This window comes from Poeciliopsis prolifica, unplaced genomic scaffold (assembly GCF_027474105.1).
Source record: "Poeciliopsis prolifica strain line A6 unplaced genomic scaffold, Auburn_PproV2 SCAFFOLD022, whole genome shotgun sequence".
Lineage (NCBI taxonomy): Eukaryota > Metazoa > Chordata > Actinopteri > Cyprinodontiformes > Poeciliidae > Poeciliopsis > Poeciliopsis prolifica.
Window position 1 is genome coordinate 5,320,509 of NW_026562397.1, and position 18,111 is coordinate 5,338,619.

The following is an 18,111-nucleotide window of genomic DNA, read 5'->3' on the forward strand; positions in this document are numbered from 1 at the left end:
GGGTGGTTCGCAGGGGACGGTAGGGGGCTCTTCATGAATGGCAGGCGATGAATGATGGAGCTGCTCCCGAGGGTGCAGAGCCCTGAGCTATGCTGCAGGGACCCAGGAACACGGCAGTCTTCCATGCCCTGCGAGATGCCAGTTTGGGTGGGCACCGTTCCGAATGGGTGCCCTTCTCTCCAGGATGCGCTGCCGGGTCCCCAGGGGAGAGTCTGCAGGCTGTGGCTGCTCCACCGTAGGGGTGGCTGGGAATCCCAATCAGGGACATGAGTGGAGGCAGGGTGGGGAAAGGGGGGGTTGGAAAGAAAATAAAATGAAATAAATAACAAAAACAAACAACCCAAAAAAGAAGAATCAGTCCTTAGGTTCATTGTGTTTATATTTCTGGAAGAAAGCAGGGAAAGTGGCTCATTATACCGAGATGAAACACGGTCCCCGGCTCACTCTGAACTCTTTTTGTGTGTTTTCTAATTGGTGAAAAATTGCACAATAACAGGACTTGGATTTTTATCGATTTCAACATGCTTTTTCTGCAATTATGAAAAAAATAAAAAATAAATGTGGCTCTTTGCTTGCAGGCTGTCTGCTTACAACCTTTCTTTTTTTCTCTCTCTCTCTCTCTCTCTCTCTTCCTCTCATCCTCGCCTGCGCTGCAACAACACAGGAGCTGCTGAAACCGTGACAGGTACTACTTCTTCCTTCTACCTGCTGTTCATTTGGAAGCGCTCGCTTCTGTGCGTCTGTTGATTGGCTGTCCGTCCCAGTCTGTTCATCTGTCCGTATTTACACGCCTGCTTATGTTGTGTGTTTATTTTCGAGACGGCTTAGAAAGCCTTGCATTTGTTGTCTTCCTTTAAAATCAACCTTTGGCCACATAGTGTAATTAATTAGTTTGACTTCCTCTCACATGTTTCTTAGTTGTTGTTGTTTTTCCTTCTCAATATTCTAGCAGCAACGCTCCTCTAACCCAGTTCTTCGCCGTCTCCACGATGTGTTTGTCCGCTCCGTTTGCATTCTTGGCCAATCGTTACCACTTAGGGCATCGGGAATGTTTTTCACTGTCTGCCGTTTGTTTGAAAAGAAACAGAAAAACAGCTGTAATTCATCATGTAATTACATGTAGCAGCTTAATGGAAAGTGAACCCAGGGTAAGTAATGCTGATGGCCTCTCCGGTTCGCGATTAGATTTTGGAGCCATAAGCTTTCCAGAAGCCACTACTTCTTATCGAATTATGTTTGCCCTGAACTCCCGGGCTGGACTTCGACCTGAAGTTTTCTTCTGATTGGAACAAAAGCGCGGCGCTCGAAGGTGGCAACAGCCGGCGTTGAAAACGATGCAGCGCGTCCAAACTCTGATTCTTATCTGGTTATTTACAGGAGTGTCAAACATCCATATCAATTGAATTCTATTATTTCTGACCAAAGATGTTGTCGGTCCTCAATTGTTTATTTATCTATTTTTTTAAAATTTATTTTAGGATCTCTTTACATAAGATGTAAGATAAGATAAAACTTTTGAGGGCATAAGAATAAACTTCATTTGCTTATTTGTTGACAAACTACTTCATCCAGAGTGTTAAATATTAGCAAATACAAATATTAACATAAGCGCTATAGAATATATATTAAAACAATAAAGACGTGATATTATAAGTAACTTCAATGTAAATATAATACAATTTGTACATGGAAATATGTTAATCTCAAAATAAATCTACAAATGAATTCATAGTAAACATAAACATAGAGATTCAGAGTTGGATGTTTTAATATTTAAAATGCACCCCTATTGAATATACTGTTTTAACAGGTGTAGCGTTTCCAGTGTACAGGAAACATAATACATAAAGTGAGTCTTTTTTTGTTTTTACATATTAATAATTGGGGAATTAAAGTTGAATGTTTTCCTAACTTATGCCAGAAATTACAAGTTGAATTAAAAAAAATTTCACAATTTTTTTAAAAAAGGTCAAACTGCCCTCACGCGTCGGAACCATAACAACCATAACATAGTAATTTGAAGTGAGTGATTCTTCCTCGGAGCAAACTGAGCTTTTGCATATTGTGGCATGAGGAGTTCACACCACTGGCAAATTTTAATGACATCTGTGGCAGCCTGCATAGACAGACGATCCTACAGTATTATTAACTTATTTCTGTAATCATATTTTCCTGTAGCTCTCGTTCTAAAGACAATGAGAAAGGGTTTTGCGGAGACTTAAGATTTTGATGCATTAGTGCGCGGTTAAATGTGAAATAAATGTTTAAATTAGTCGTTATGGATGAACTCTGACAAACGTTTCTGTAAGTCACAGAGTCTCTTTTCAACACCATCGGTACAACGGGGGGCAAATGATTGTGGTTGACAACATAAATGTGAACTTACACTCTTCGTGTAAAACCTCCCACTGGCTCATTGAGCGCGGTGGACAAAAGTCAGCAGTCCGACCTATACTTCCTATTTCAGTAGGTAAAATCAATGGCTAGAACCACATTGATGCTTTTGTTCTGTAGTGTGAGAATAATCCATAAATCAGGCAGCCAGGCCCGGTTCTGTAACAGCTACTGACATTTGGATTTTAACATACAGCTACAGTGTTGTAAAGAAGAAGAAAAAAAGTTTGTGCCCCCCAACAGATTTTATTTTTGGTTTTCTTTTTCTTAGTCATCAAACAAATTTTAATATTAACAACAGATATTAACAGAAGTCGATAAAAAATAAGGCTTTTCAATGCTAATGTAATTTATTAAGCTCATTCCATACATACACTCAGAGTTGCCCTGTAAACCTTCAAACTCACTTGGTCAGCTGTGCGGCAACAACAACAACTAAGCAGCTGCTGCAACTGGCAATGGTATTTGTATTAATTCAATCGTTAGTCGGTGTTCTGGCGATTATTGTCGTTCTCCATAACCCAAGTGAGTTTAAGGTCATAAACGGACAGGATTTCCTGACAGAGAGCAGGACTCTCCGTCTCTGGCCAATCATAGCAACAGGACGTTACGTCGCTTCGGCCTCATCTGACTCTTGATCAATATGACGCTTTTTTTTTTTTTTTTTTGAGGAGATCGAGGCAAGATTCAAAAAAGCAAAATCAGAACAACCCTATGGAGCGCTGAGGCAAAAAATAAATAAATTGACCACAGTATTGTAACTTTGTTATAAAAAGGCAGAGTAACTAATTGCTGCGTATTTCTGTGCGGAAACAACATTCATGTGTACAGTATTGCTGAAAGCTGTGTTTTGTAAAATCACTGGCATTTGTATTTGCTCAGACATTTGACTTTAGTCTGCAATTAGAAGAAAAATGTGTTACTTTCATACAACAATAAAAAAAACTACTATGCAAGAATTTTTGTCAGATTTGTGAGGAATTTAAAAAAGATGTGCACTTTTAATCATTGTTACACAGGAGCAAGTTTGGTTAAATATGATATGAAATTTGGAAATAGACAAAAGAAAGTTTTATCTGGAAATTAAAGTCAAAATCAAAGTGATTTTCAAATATTTATTTCTGCTTGATTAAATTGCGACACGAGTTTCAAGCCATGATTTGAAGTGGCACATGATAATTATGATACTGAAACCGAACTAACTAAACTAAAATTAACGTTCCTCTTTTGCGGTTGTCTTGCTACAAATGTCGAGTTCCTCTAAGAGTGTTTTTGGTCCAATTCCTCATCTGTGAACACGTTCAGACGTCGTTTCATCGCGGCGGAGAAGAGGCGGGGTCACAGGAAGAGGAATGAGAAACTTGATGTTGTTAACGCCCGTCTGTTTTTTTTTTTTTCTTGAGAGAGCACGACTGCTGCCGCAGAGAGCGCCGACTCACGGGAGAGAAATGGAGGCGTTGGAGGGGGTGTATGGAGAGGGCGCAGGATGTCCCGCATTTTGCTGCCCGCCTTTCATGTCTTTTGATGTGAAAACAAGAGAGAAAAGTTCAAAGAAGCGAGCCAACGCGATTCAAAAGGTGCCGGTCTCTGAATTTCTGATGGAGGAGCCAATCCGCTGAAAATTTCCAGATTTCGTCAACTTTTTTCTCCGAGAACGGTTTAGATGTGTGTGTGTGGGTGCGTGTTCGTGTTGGGGAGGGGGATGAACGGCGGTGGGTGGGGTGTGGAAGTTGGAGTTCTGGTGCCGTTTTGCATTCTGAGTACGGCTGATGAGCCGCGCCTCTGTGCCAGACTCCTTTCGCCAGATTGTACATCCCCTCGGAGAGTGCACAGACTTTTTGAAGGTCTGTATTTTCCTCAGACTGTTTCATTCAGTATGTTGTGATGCGGGAACAGGAGGGCAGCCATGTGTAGAGATACAGGCACTTTACTCTCCCAGACAGCTGCTGGAATGAGTGTGAATTTATCAGCCAGTCATCTGTGCTCTATCTCTGCCCACTACCCCCCCTCACTCCTCCCACATCCCCATCATCCCCCCCGCCCACCACGGAGAATTAATGACTGCCTCTCCTCATTTGCACCCAATCATGACCAGGATGCCGAGGCAATTGAAAATGTTTACTTCAATTGCGAAAACCCTCCATGTTCCACAAAGTGGCCTGTTTTCACTTTGATGGGATTGCTAATCACAGTGACGTTATTTATGTGTGTTTTGAATTGGAGATGAGCCGAGGCTGGGATGTTGGAGGGGTACCAACCTTGCTTGGGGGCTGCTAAAACCTTATGGAGAATTTATCTTTTTTTTTTTCTCTCTCTCTCTCTCTCTCTCTCTCGGTTCTCTGTCTCTCAGTCCAGCAGATTGGGAGCAGAGTAACCTTGCTTTGAGGCTGGTCTGTTGCTGTTTTGACTGCCAAATATATTGCTCTTAGTGCGATGAAATAAAATAGACATCAAAACTACTTCCTTTTTTTTTTTTATCCTTCTTCTTCTTCTTTCCTTATATTGCTTTCCGGCTCATCTTCGGCAGTATTCATTACGAGACGCGGGGATTTTGAAGCTGAAATTGCCGCATGCTTAAAAAAAAAAAAAAAGTGTTTCACAAGTACTGGAAAGATTTATGTGTGTGCTGGCAGTATTAACATACACTCAGTTGTAAATATGAATCTTAATCATGTTTTTTTTTCCATATTTATTAGTGTTTTGGATACAGTGTGTACAAGTCACTTAGTGCACCATTTAAAGTGTACTAAGTGTACTTCCTCATACTTTTTCTTGGACAACTTAAGTTGCATTTCGTGTACTTTAAGTATTTTGCTTTTTATGTAACAAAAATCTGCTTGATTGGTATATTTTGAGTGAACTTTTTTTGTGATTGAATTACATTTAAAATATACTCAGAATGTATTTTAAGTATATTGGCATTACATATTTTATATATTAGTAGTCTGATTACGGGATGCTCTAAATACACCTCTGGTTTATTATAATTGCTGATGAAGTAACTGCAGCAGTCATCAGATGAGTGACGGGCTTCACTCTGGACAGGTCACCAGTCCATCAACAACAACAAATAAAATGCATGAAAGAGATATGGTAGATTAACAAGGGGAATAAATTCTGTCCAATTATTTTCAAATTAAACCATGTTTATTAAGCACTTCAAGATGGCACACTACTTTTTGCTGTTAAAAATGTATCCAGCTGCTGAGTTAAAAAAACAACAAAAAAAGCCGTCCACCATGGAGACGATGTGGAGGTTCTTGCTGGTTGGTGAGACAGGAACGTCTCCAGGTTTTCTAATCCCTGCCTTCCTCTTTCATCTTCATTTGCTTAGACCACAAAAATATGTCAAAGATAAAAACAATGATGAACGAGTTATAACAACAGCCTCACAATATCAACGTCTCTTTGCATACTGAGCTTCATCAAAGCCAGGTTAAGTTCATGAAGAAAAGCATATTGGGTCGCAACAACCATGCAGTTATACGAAGCTGAGTGATTGTTATAGTGATAATCATAAAGGTCACAATAAAATTGATAATAATTATTTCAGAAACCAACGTAAGTTTGCTTATATCTTTACTGCATTGGTTATAATTAAATGAAGATAATTAGCATTTGGTAGCAAACTTACCACCAGCTAGCAACACGTTAGCAGCCTTAGCTTCTATCGTGTGACCCACATTTCATTTCCATCAGTCCTGTTGTGTCGTCTAACCCGGACTATGGTTTTACCAGCTTGAATTTACCAAAACCACTAACTATTATCAAGGCCGTCTCTACTTTTAATTCAATAATACACGAGTAAAAATGGCGAATTTGAAACGCATCTGTTATCTTCTCTGGCTTTGTGGCTTTTCTTCTTTTTATTGCGCTGTAAAAAAAAACAAAAAAACACTGAAAGTGTGCAATACTGCCACCACCTGGTCTGGAGTGTGAACTGGAGCTAATGCCGTTCAATAATAGTAGTATTGGTTACCTAGTAACGGCATGTTGAGTAACTTGCGCAGCAGCAGTTTTAGGTTTTAACCCCACAACTGCATTAATTTTTTTTGTTATAATAATGGAGTGGAGTGAAAGGAGAAAGTGAATACATCAGAGGAAATGGAGGATAAGACAGGAAAACATTCATGTCAAAAGTCTGGCCAACTTTCAGATATTTAAAACAAATAAAATGAATCCAAAGTTAGCAATTTAAACAAAATGCTTATTTCCTTATATGTGAAAATTGTGAGTTTATGTTTTTTTTTACCTAGCTGATTAGGAGGTAACACAGCAACAGGTGGGGGACAGCACTGTGTTGGTTAATCCTCCAACAGTTCCTCTGTGCATTATATCTTTATTTTCTCTGTTTTTTGTTGCTTTTTTCAAAAAAAAATTATTTATTTATTTATTTATTTTTGTCTTTGAAGATGCCTGACAAGCCATTAAGTTGATCAGGCTTAAGGTGAAACTTCTTACCAAATTAGTCCTACTTAAGCTTTACGGAGCGAATCAGCACATCCTGGGCGTCACAAAGAAATAACTGTCTCCAGAAGGTGACCTTTTGTTTTTGCTCGTAAACTGAAAGCAAATTTAAATAATTTTCCATTTGTCATTCTAGATCTCTGACCTTATCCGAAAATCGAGCCTGGACCTTTTTTTAAACGACGCTGTTCGAAATGAATTGATTAAACGAAACCCGATGTTTGAAACGAGTGTTTAGCAGAAACGAATTAAAGCCCATTATGAGGCGGCAATAAACTTTTAATTGCCTACATTGTGTCCTCTGACTCCGAATTGTTTCTTCTTTTTTTTTTGTACCCATTACCCTTCTTTTGTCCTGAACCTGAGGGGTGGCAGAGGAGTGGAATAAAATGGGTAGTTCGTTGCATCAGACAGGTCTGAGGAGCTTTTCTCCACAGGAGGTTAATTTCTTATTGCTCGCCGCGTTTGCAGAGTTCATTTTGAATCATGTTAGTTTGGCTGTCTATTCCCATTATCGCTATCGGAAAACGCAGGCATTTCTTTCTCCCCCCCCACACCGCTCTCCACTTTGTAAATGTCAGAATGCAATAGAGGTGTCTGACAACTCAGGCATGCAAATGTGCTTTTGATGTTTCTTTTTTTTTTGTAGGATTCGGGGGGGTTGAGACCAGGAGTGTTGCTTCTCCGCTGGTGTGAATCTGAGGCATTAAACGTGTTTCCTTTATGTTTTTTTTTTGTTTGTTTGTTTTGGCTCCTGCCAAATAAATATAGCACAAGGTGACTTTTGACTTCCTCCTTCTTCTTTCTTTCTGAAGACAGGGTGGGAAAACAAAGCCAGGCATTTTGTGTGTGTGTGTGTGTGTGTGTGTGTGTGTGTGGGTGTGTGTGTTGGGGCTTAGTACGGTGTAAGTTATGATGACAAGGTCCAAAGTCTCGTCAAGGAGGTGCGGAGGGGGGGTGCAGGGGGGTCAACAATGGCCGGCGTACAGTCAGTGAGTCCAGATGCTTGTATTTCCTGCAGACGGAGAACAAAACCGCTGAGCACACACCGGGCTCAGACGGAGAGCAAAAAAAATAAATAAAAAATAGCTTAACCAGAAACGCCATCCGACTCCTCCTCTCACTCTTCTCGATTTGACTCTACTCCCATCTTTCTCACCTCCAACCGCTCCGCCCGTATCTGCCGGGTTTCCACTTTCCTTACACTTGTTCATTGTCTCTTTTTTTTTCCTTTCTTTTCTTTTCCCTTCGTATCCTTCTCCTCTCCCGGCATCTTTGTGGGCAGCAGAGCTTACAGCCCATCTGGCATTCGTTCGCAGGGCCTACTCTGAGCTGTGGGGGGAGATCAATAGTGACAAACACTGCACATGGCTCTTATATTAAAAGGATTAGACATGGCTGCAAACTGACAATCTACACAGCCTCTTCACATAGCTTTGCTCCCGTCTGTTGACATGGAGCAAAAGGAAAAAAAAATAAAACAGCGTCTAAGTATTTAATAGACTCGAGAAATCCGGTCAGAAAAGTTTTGTTAAAGCGCCAGTGCTGTGTAAAATCAGGTTGTTTTTTTAACACTTTACATTATGCTATGATGTTATTCCTTCATCAAAAAACATACCTGGAGTTTCCTTTGATTCTTTCATGCATGTTTGAGAAATCCAGTAATATCGCGGGGCAACCATTCATCTCTGAGTTGTGGTTTCCAAGCAATTCCCACCAACCAGCTCCTTCAGACTAGCCAGCAGCAGTTAGCTACCACCTGGTGAAACTGTGCATCAGCTGACTTCATTGTACGAGTTACTTCTCAGTAACACGCTGGTAAAAACATGGTTAAAATAAGAGGAGTCATGTTGTGATGATTTCCTGAAGGTGAGATTTCGGGAGGAGCTGGAGTTTTTAAACAGACTTAACACCAAATTTAAGGTGTTAAGTAACAAAGTAATATTTCTTTGAAGCTGTATTTGATATATTTAACATTTTTAAAACAATTGAAGGTTACTTGACTCTGCTATGAAATGGCATAAACACACAATACTGCCACTTTAAGAGTTCTCCTTTTGCATGTCTGTGGTTTTTTTAGTTGACAGCCAGAACCTGGCGACTGACAACGTGTCGGTGATCGAGGGAGAGACGGCCACCATTAGCTGCCGAGTGAGGAACAACGACGACTCCGTCATCCAGCTGCTGAACCCGAACCGACAGACCATCTACTTCAGAGATCTGAGACGTGAGTGCAGCTCCGCGCCGCGCTGGTCCCTGCCGGCCTGCCCCTCCCAACGGCCTGAAACGCAGAGCTACATTTGCGATTCCCAGAGTTTCTTAAAATGCACAGTCATGCCCATTTTACTGTAACTGAGAGAAATATTGTTTGCCACAACAAAAGGGATGGAGTGAGTGGAAATCCAATTTTCTCCAATTCCGGCTGCCTACACAGGTTTGATTTCTGCCTCAAACCAGGAATATTTCTTTCAGAACTTTAGGTGGAGGGAGGGAAAAGTTATTTAATGTATTTTTTCTCAAAGAGTTTCTTGTTTTCTTAGTTTTTCTGACAGCTGTGAGGAATTTCTGTTCCTTCTTAGTATTACCTTTAAGAGCACATTTTTGGGACTGAGACGGGGGGGGGGGGGGAAATGAGACAAAGTATGCAGGCAGCTGCGTTGGGACCATAACAAACATAACACATTGTCTCACTATTCTGCACTCCTCTTGTGCATCGGAGTTTACTAAAGCAGGATTAAAAGACGTATCTGCCTTTTTAAAAACATTTTTTTTACATCTTTTGCTTTTTGACTGCGTTCGGTTTTGTACTTCGCAGTGTTTTTATTTCCACAACGGCGCGACATATGTAAAAAAGATGCACCCTAGCATGAAGCTAAATCTGCCAGAGTGGTGACGTTACAGAACAAACACAAAATCCGAGCACAGATGTACAACACGAGGCCCACGCGAGACGACAGCGGTCGCGGTTAAATCTCCAACTCCAGAGTGAGTGCACGAGGTAAAGATTTACATGGTAATTTACTCAGTGAGGAAGAGAAAGTCAGGACAGATCAGCAGTTTGGAGATCTGGCAGACGGGCGTCTCCTCCAGGGATTCAAAAATGATCTGCAGTTCGCCTGTAATTCACCACAGTGACAAATTAGTGCTTTCTGCTCCAGTTCTGACCAGCACTATGACACATTCAGACCACCAGGGTACTTCTTACTACCGAGCCGCCAAGTGCTGAAAATGGCTGTGAACGGAAGCAGCCGAAAGTCTCACTTTTCCTCTTGTAAAGAATCCATGTTTTATTAGTGAGAGTTTAAGCCTGGATGAAGCGTTATACAGGAACAGGACATTTACAGTTTTAACAGTAGTGGGACTTGAACAATAATAATAGTAAGTTGATTGCAGGGTATGTAGTTAATTCATCACAATTGATCACATTTCAATCACAAATTTATAGAATAGAAATATTCTTTAGCTTCTGAAGCTAAATTCTACAATGTTTCACTCTATTTTTGTGGCTCCCAGAGTCCTTCCCGTTCTGCAAAACAATAGCGCATTTTGCTGGACGATAAATTGCCCAATAATTATTGCGATTATCGATAATATTGTTGTTTTGAGACAATTTTAAAGTATTATATTGTTAATGCCATGATAATGCACGTTTCCCCTCTCAAAGACCAATAAGCGTTAATTTTGTAGAGACCTCAACATCGGAACAGCAAGACAATACAAATAAAACATTACAAAAAAATAATTTTTACGAGCCTTTCATACTTTGGGACTTGTAGAATGAAATCTGCGATCCGCGTTGAAGAATCTGTGAAGGTGTATCAGTAGTTTTGTGTCTGAGTGACGAACAAATATTCACAAGTTATTTGTTTCTTTTTTCTGACAGGTATGTGGATTTGTTTTTGCACCATTTGTTAGCAATCATTTAGGGGCTAAAGTGTCAGTGTGGGATGTTTTTCAAAGTGCGACTCAAAGAATACAATTTGTGCTCGTGCGCTTAAGAATTTGAAGAGATAACTGCTGCTTTGTTTTTGTGAAAGTTCACAAAATTTACAATTACAAAACTCCTGTTGGCTATTGCTCTCCAACGTCGACTTCGCAGTTAAAAGGTACAAATATTTTTGCACCAAAAATACTTCTGTCTTGTCACCTTTGTGCAAATTATTGTGTCCTTTTCCTTCAACTTTGGATTGCTCTCCTGGAGAAAAACAGCACTTTGAGCAGTTTGTGTCTTCACACATATACTTTGATCGAGCTAATCTACATGTCCTGTGAAGGCGAATCTTTCGAGTGAGACAGAGCAGTCACTCTGTCCTTTTCTGTGTTACCAAAAAGCAGGCACACATTTATGTGAAATATTCCTGCACCGAAACTGTCATTTTTTAAAATCCCATAGTTCTGTCTCATACCAAGTAATAAACTCCGTGATATACGTCATGTCACAATTCTATTGTAGAAAATTATGTTTTAGGGAACTTTTCTTCTTTGAACATCAGTTGCTAATTATTAGATGGTAGTACTTTTTTTTTTTTTTTAGCTTTCTGGCTGCAAAATATCTTTAAAATGTCAGATCTGACTTTAGTTTTGCACATGTGACAAATTTTAATTCTATTACCAGCAATTAAACAGAAAATTGTTGCCAGTTATCACTCATAACCACGGACAACGTGTCGGACGAGGATGCAGCAATTTATGTCGCCTCGCCCTTAAATTAACATTTATCACCTACAATTAAACATAACCAAGCTGATTTGTCTTAATGTATTAGGTGGCATACAGAAAATGAGTCAGCTGCTGCTACTTTCCCAAATGTGGCAACACAAAATGTCACAAGTATTTCAAACTATTATGCTTTATGACAAAAGCAATTAACCGCTATTACAGAACACACACACGCGCAGCACTCTCTGCAATTATTGGGACCTCTGTTGAAAGGATGTGCAAAAGCCTCGAGACGAGACAAGTTGGGGTCCTTGTTCAGCCTTACTTGTCACAGTTTCAATTACTCTTGTTTTTTTTCTCTGCCTCTAAAACACAGGAAATGTTTGAGCTTCTTTCTGTATCACACAGCTGTCCTACTTAAATTGTACATGGATGTTTTTTAAAGCTACCATCACACTGTTTGCTATCTTGCCAGTTTTATGCGTACTAAATCATCACTGGAGAATTATTTACCAAAAACAATTGAAATGTAAGGCAGAGGAAGACATGACAGTGGTTGTAAGTCACCAGTATTTTTTATTCAAAACTATATTTGATTCATATAATTTTCAATGATTTTTGCAGTCAAATTAAAGATTGGACTTTTACTAAATTTCCAGTGTGAGATTATTACATGGCAGAGAGTTAGCTTATTGTGAATTATGATTTTTTTTGTGGGGGTGAGGGGGGTTGTAAGCTACCATTTTTTAAACATACAACCTGGAAGACCTGGTGTGGATGGAGACGTTTCAGGACACAAATAAGTAAAAGAAAAACATCTTAGTTTGTAAACCTAAATATCGTCAATTGCCAAAGTAAACTTTGTTATTTGTGCTCCTTTGACTACTTCTGTTTGGTTTTTTTTTACACAAGAGGAACATTAAGTCAGGCTCATTTGAAAAGTAAATTTCAGCAACGAGGCAGTCCAAAGGGATTTCTGCCATAAAAACAGAACAGTAATCAATTACGAAACGAGCAATAAACATCACATTTCGTCATCAAAATCAGCAGATGAATGCAGATAGAACATGTTGCATGGTGTTCCATTTACCACTAATTAAAGTCATCTCTAAACAGGTGGGTTACTGTACAACCATCAGCGCATTCTGGTACCGAAGGAGCTGTTGTGGTTTTACCACAGTAAAGGTGTCAGACACGACGACAAGATCAGCCGCGGCTTTCGCTTGGATTTGGTGTGCAAACATGATTCCATCTGTCCTTGACTCTCTGGCTCTTTTACACATGTCATTAAGCTTCGAATGCTGCGAGATTATTAAGAGATAATTCACAGCGCTTATGTAATGGAAATACTGTCGTATCCTTGTCATTTTTTTTGGTTTGTTTTTACAATAATCTCTTAGATTAGGGATATTGGGCTTTATGATTATACAAGAGCATGTGGGACACTTATGCTTTAAACCGAGATTTTTTTCTGTCTTGCATTTTTTTTTTTCACGTAGCGCCTTGGATCCGAGCCAGGATTGAAGGTGAACGAGAGCCACCGTTCATCTCAATCTATATTGCTTCCCAGCTGTTATTTTGCGGGCCCAGGTAGCCAGGCGTGCGTTCGGTTCTCTCGCCGGGGGAGTCTGAGCGCACGTCTTTGTCACATTTGTGTAAAACACCCACAAAACAAAACAAAAAAAAAATGTGACAGAACAGTGAGAGAGAGAGAGAGAGACGAGTGTTTTGAAAGTATAGATCGGGGGCTGTGCTCCTATTTACTCAGACGGCAAAGATTAAAAGAAACAATAATCAGGAGGCTCATCGTGCCCGCCGATCAATGATGAGTCTGTACAGTTACAGAAGTCTTGCCAGGAGGTTAGGACAACCTTTCCCTCTTTGTTCTATATTGAGCGCCGCCATGTGAGCCTGCAAACATGTCATTTTCTCTGCCAAAGTCAATACATCTCCTTCGTCAATAAACAAAAAAAAAAAAAAAAAGAAGAAAAAAACCAAACTGTGTTGTTTATCCACCGTTGGATGTGAATATATGTCAGACTTTGCAACGGGCGGATTAGGTGTTATTGGGTTTCTGCTGCGTATTTGTACTTCTCGTAATGGGGTCTGGCGAACTCCCCCCGTCGACGATGCTATTCTAGGCCCCCGTCTCCTAAAGGACCTCCAGTTCTGCACAAACCAGCCCTCCTCACCCCGCTCTGTACCCTCCAAGCTGGTGGCATTGTTACCTGTCATCATGGCTGCCCTGACACAGTGGCAGATCTTTGTGCGTGAGAAGGCAAACAGCAGTGACACAGAGACACACCGGGAGCTGACAAGCCAAGTAGTCGCCTCGGAATAAGACACAAACAACAGCAGAGTATCGGCTTTACAGTCACAGAGGAGGGCTCCGTTTTTTTTTTTTTTTAAACAAATTCCTGCTGCAGCAAATAAAGATAAATTATGTCACGGGTCGGTCGGAGCCGAGCACGCCTTGTTAGGGTGAAACGTTTATCCCTCCAGATATATCCAAAATGACATGTAATTCAGCAGCGGTTGTCAGCCGGAATGAAAAAAATGAGTCTTTTATCAGTGAAGGTGGACGACAGCACGGACGGCAACGCGGCATGAGGCGATTGCTTATTGGCCGCATTTCCCCCCCTTCCGGGAGGTTTCCGGGTTTGTGTTACAAAGGCTTAATATTTAAAAAGTGGTACTTTGTAAACAAGCGTGATGTTCAGCATTCATAGCCCTGCAGGTTAGCTCAATTTCGAAAACAGTTACGGCTGTTTTTTGGGGGGCGCGGAGGGGATTTGTTATATTGAGGGTGGAAGGCAGGCTATGGTAGAAAACCCATCATACAACGGATTTAATTTTAAGCACCAACTTAGAAATCAGGACACACGTAGCAGTTCTGATTGTGTTGAATCTCTATTATTGTGTGAACAAACAAATTCTCACTACCATATCATATTTATTTACCCTTACCGTAGAGCGGATCTGGAGGGCTGACCTTGAATACTATTGGTGAAATATGTAAAGGCCTGTGATGATCTTGGAAAGCACAGAAATTGTATTCATCTCACTTTGAAAGAACTTCCTTTGATCTGTGAAAGATATATTTGATTAATTCCTCTGAAAGTCTTTTAAAGACTTGTTGCAATTGCTTCCAGTGACCTACTGCTCGTTGTGTTGGGCTACACAACGAGCAGTTCCTTTACATAAACTTATGTATGTAAAGGAACTGCTGAATACTTAACAAGTATTCAGCGCAACAAATAAAAATACTGACATTTGCAAACAGGAAGCTGAAGTGGTCAAAGCGTGCAGAGAGGTTAATGTCACTAAGTTCAAGTGTAAGCTGGTATTAAATTCATAAAGTTCTGCTGCAAAGAGCAGCAGATTTTCAAAGAGACAGGGAACCAATTTATAAGTGTTGCGTCTCTTTAAAGTCATGTTTGATAATATACAACATTTTTTGTAACTACTGCAGGTAGCATAGAAAGCATAGCTACCATTTTATAGCACGATCCGTCTGATCGTGCTATAAAATGGCTCCATGTTTGGATGAACATAATTCTGCCCTTTCAACAAACAACTTCTCAACCTCAAATATGGGTAGAACAAACCAGACAAATAATGATCTTTTGTGAGCTCATTTTTTAAATTGCATCGGAGAATATTGCATGTACTGATACGTTTGTATCTTCGATTTGTCATCCTTGGGACAATTTTCTAGGAGACTTCCAAGATACTGTTTCATAATTTGCCGATAATAAGACAATACTGCTATTGAAGTGCTTTGTGTGTAAACTGAGACTCGTTTTGTCATACGGACCTTAAAGGCTTTAGATTGTCTGAATCATCCAAAAATATTTCTTATGTTCTTCGTATGCAGATTATGTGATTAAAATATACGCTTGTAAACGAAGTTTTAAACTAAGCAATACTGCTGCACTGGCTGTCCTCATGGGGTCAGTTAAAAAAATAAATAAATAAAAAAAACCCTGATCTGATCAAATCGGATTAGACAAAATACACAACACATAGAAAGCTCCACATCCAGCTTTTGTATTTGAAAAAGACTGAATGAAAATCAAAGATACAAATAAATCATTAGCACTCCACAATTAGCATCACATGTATGCACTTAATGAATGCATGCACAGGAACTGTGTCTATCGGCTCCCTTATCTAAGCAATCAACCTCTTAAACGTCACAGAGTCATATGCTGCAATCTGCACTCATCATTTCAGACCTGGAGTGTTTCCCTCTGCAGCAGATGCTCTTGCCTCTCAAAGCGCAGCTCCTTTTAAGGCTCCCAAAGAGCCTTGAGATAATATTGAGGGAATAAGGTTTCATATCGACGCCACCCGGAGACCTCAAGTAATGATCGTAATGCAAAGTGTGAAGCCTGAAGGGAATAATAAACTCTCCCCGCGCTTCAAACGGGGACCGAGTGGCGTTCGTTAGCTCGACAGATGCGGACAGGACTTGATAAAGAAGGCAGGTCAAGGCATCAAAAGGCCTCCCCGATCAAATCAGCCCAGGCTGTTTATGTAAAGGAGCTCTCGGGGACGAGCGCTGACCCAAAACGAAAAGCGGCGAGTCTAAGGAAGTCGGAGCGAGACGAAGTCGGCTAACCCAGTTCGACGACGACGTCGAAAGATAGGAAGTCCGGAACAATCCACATTGTGGAGGCATTTAGTGCAGAGATTCCCGGCTGCTTTTTGATTTGGACTTTCAGGCGTCTGCGCTTCCTCTCTGTGATTTAATTCATTATGTATGTTTGAATGCCTCTCTCCTCTCAGAGGACTGTGTGTGAGCCCGACGCAGCCATCCGTGACCGGCCTCGGCCCCGTTTTAAGACTTTCTCAGCTTGTTAGGACTCTTCATGAACACTCCTCGTGCCTTCCTTTCTTTGCGAGTGCTCCGTGGACTGTAAAGATACTTTATAAATCAACTCGAAGAAATCGTTCTGAAACTCACTTTTCTTTTACTCAATTAAGGAGAAAGCCCCGCATAAAGGGCAGCGCTCTGCCTCCCTCCTCCCCACACTTCCCTCTGATTTCCTGATAGAGCCTCGTTCGTCCTCCTTCATCCCTCTCTCTCGTCCTCCCTCATGCCCCCTGTTTTCTTTCGTCTCACCCCGCGCATCTCACACTTGTGTCCCTGCACTCTGTATCCCCAACAGCTCTCAAGGACAGCCGGTTCCAGCTGGTGAATTTCTCTGACAACGAACTCCGGGTGTCTCTGTCCAACGTATCGCTCTCCGACGAGGGACGCTACGTGTGCCAGCTCTACACAGATCCTCCTCAGGAAGCCTACGCAGACATCACCGTCCTGGGTAAGGTGTGAGGACGCACATCGGGTGTGAAGAAGAAATAGGGAAAAAATAAATAAATAAGAAAAACCCACACTCTCATTGTGAGTCGCTCCATTGTGAGCGGTGAATATGAAATAATAGTTATCTCTGATCTTGTTATCTTAAGCAACTAAAACAAAATGTCAGCCAATTAGGCTCTCGCGGTGCTCAACAGCATAACGAAAAAGGAGCAGATGCTGAAACTGATGGCTCAGACCGCGTTGGTTTGGCAGCTGTGTTGACTCTGTGAATCCCGGTGAATGTTGACTTGGCTGCTCCCAACGATTTCCCATTGAGAGTCAGCTGTGCCACACTTTGATGCTTTGGAGAGAAATTACTTTAGTTAAGCTTTATTATACATGCAGACATCCTGGGGGATTGAAAGGAATTAAAAGCACTTAAAAGTAATTACTCCAGTTGTACGACTGAAACCTAGCCCCCTTTTTTTTTTTTCTTCTTCTTTTCTGAATCAAGAGTTCTTGAAATAAGCACCCACCCCCAGCCCCTAACCCCCCACCAAGTGACGTTTTGCTTTCAAGTATGTGAAGTTCGTGAAGTTATCTGTGACGACTAACACAAGGAGGGTCGGAAATTTGGCCCGATTCTGTGTTTACATCCGAGTCAACAAAGGTTGCAATTACATAGAGTTATTTGACAGTGCCTTAAAACCTTTTGGCAATGCCTTAATAAGAGAAACTACATGATTAATACTGTATTTATTGTATTATTGTTTCAGTGTTTGTATAACCCTGCAGATGTGTCGCAGTTCAGCATCGGACCGGTTTTAACATGAGTTCTACGCACCAAAATGGACTCGTTTTAGCACAACCCACAATGTGTGGGTGCAACATTTTTAGTTTTTGCCTCAGCTCTGACCCGATCTTCAGTCAAGTATGCAAAAGCAAGTTGGCTGATCCTGTGAACCTCGAGGTTGGCGTCCTGACTCCACCAGAGGTCAAGAAACACCAGATGGAGGATCTTGAGATGACTTACAGTCTTGGAAAAATAATTAGGACGTCCAGTTAAATGGAACAAAACAGTTTATCTAACAGCGGGTGGAATAAGCATCAAGCAATGTCAACGTTGTGGAAGTTTAAACATTCACGATGCTTTAAATGAATCATTTTCAAGAAGTACTTTTAATCTGACAGACATGGCTTAGCAGAACCTATGTATGTTTCATTTTAATATTACTGTTTAAAATGTGAAGTTATTGGAGAAATAAGTTAGAAAGACTCAAGGAGTA

At 40.8% G+C, this 18,111-nt stretch overlaps 1 protein-coding gene across 3 annotated transcripts in view; it reads left to right on the plus strand.

Moving 5' to 3' along the window:
* Nucleotides 1-18,111, plus strand: part of cadm1b (cell adhesion molecule 1b) — a 225,001-nt gene that overhangs the window by 160,193 nt on the left and 46,697 nt on the right. For 2 of the 3 annotated variants that reach the window (XM_055045419.1, XM_055045416.1), the window contains exons 2-4: nucleotides 665-685; nucleotides 8,942-9,088; nucleotides 16,695-16,847. In XM_055045419.1, coding sequence (XP_054901394.1) covers nucleotides 665-685; nucleotides 8,942-9,088; nucleotides 16,695-16,847 — 321 coding nt within the window. The remainder of the gene's footprint in view (nucleotides 1-664; nucleotides 686-8,941; nucleotides 9,089-16,694; nucleotides 16,848-18,111) is intronic. The other variant, XM_055045418.1, reaches the window with a different exon arrangement.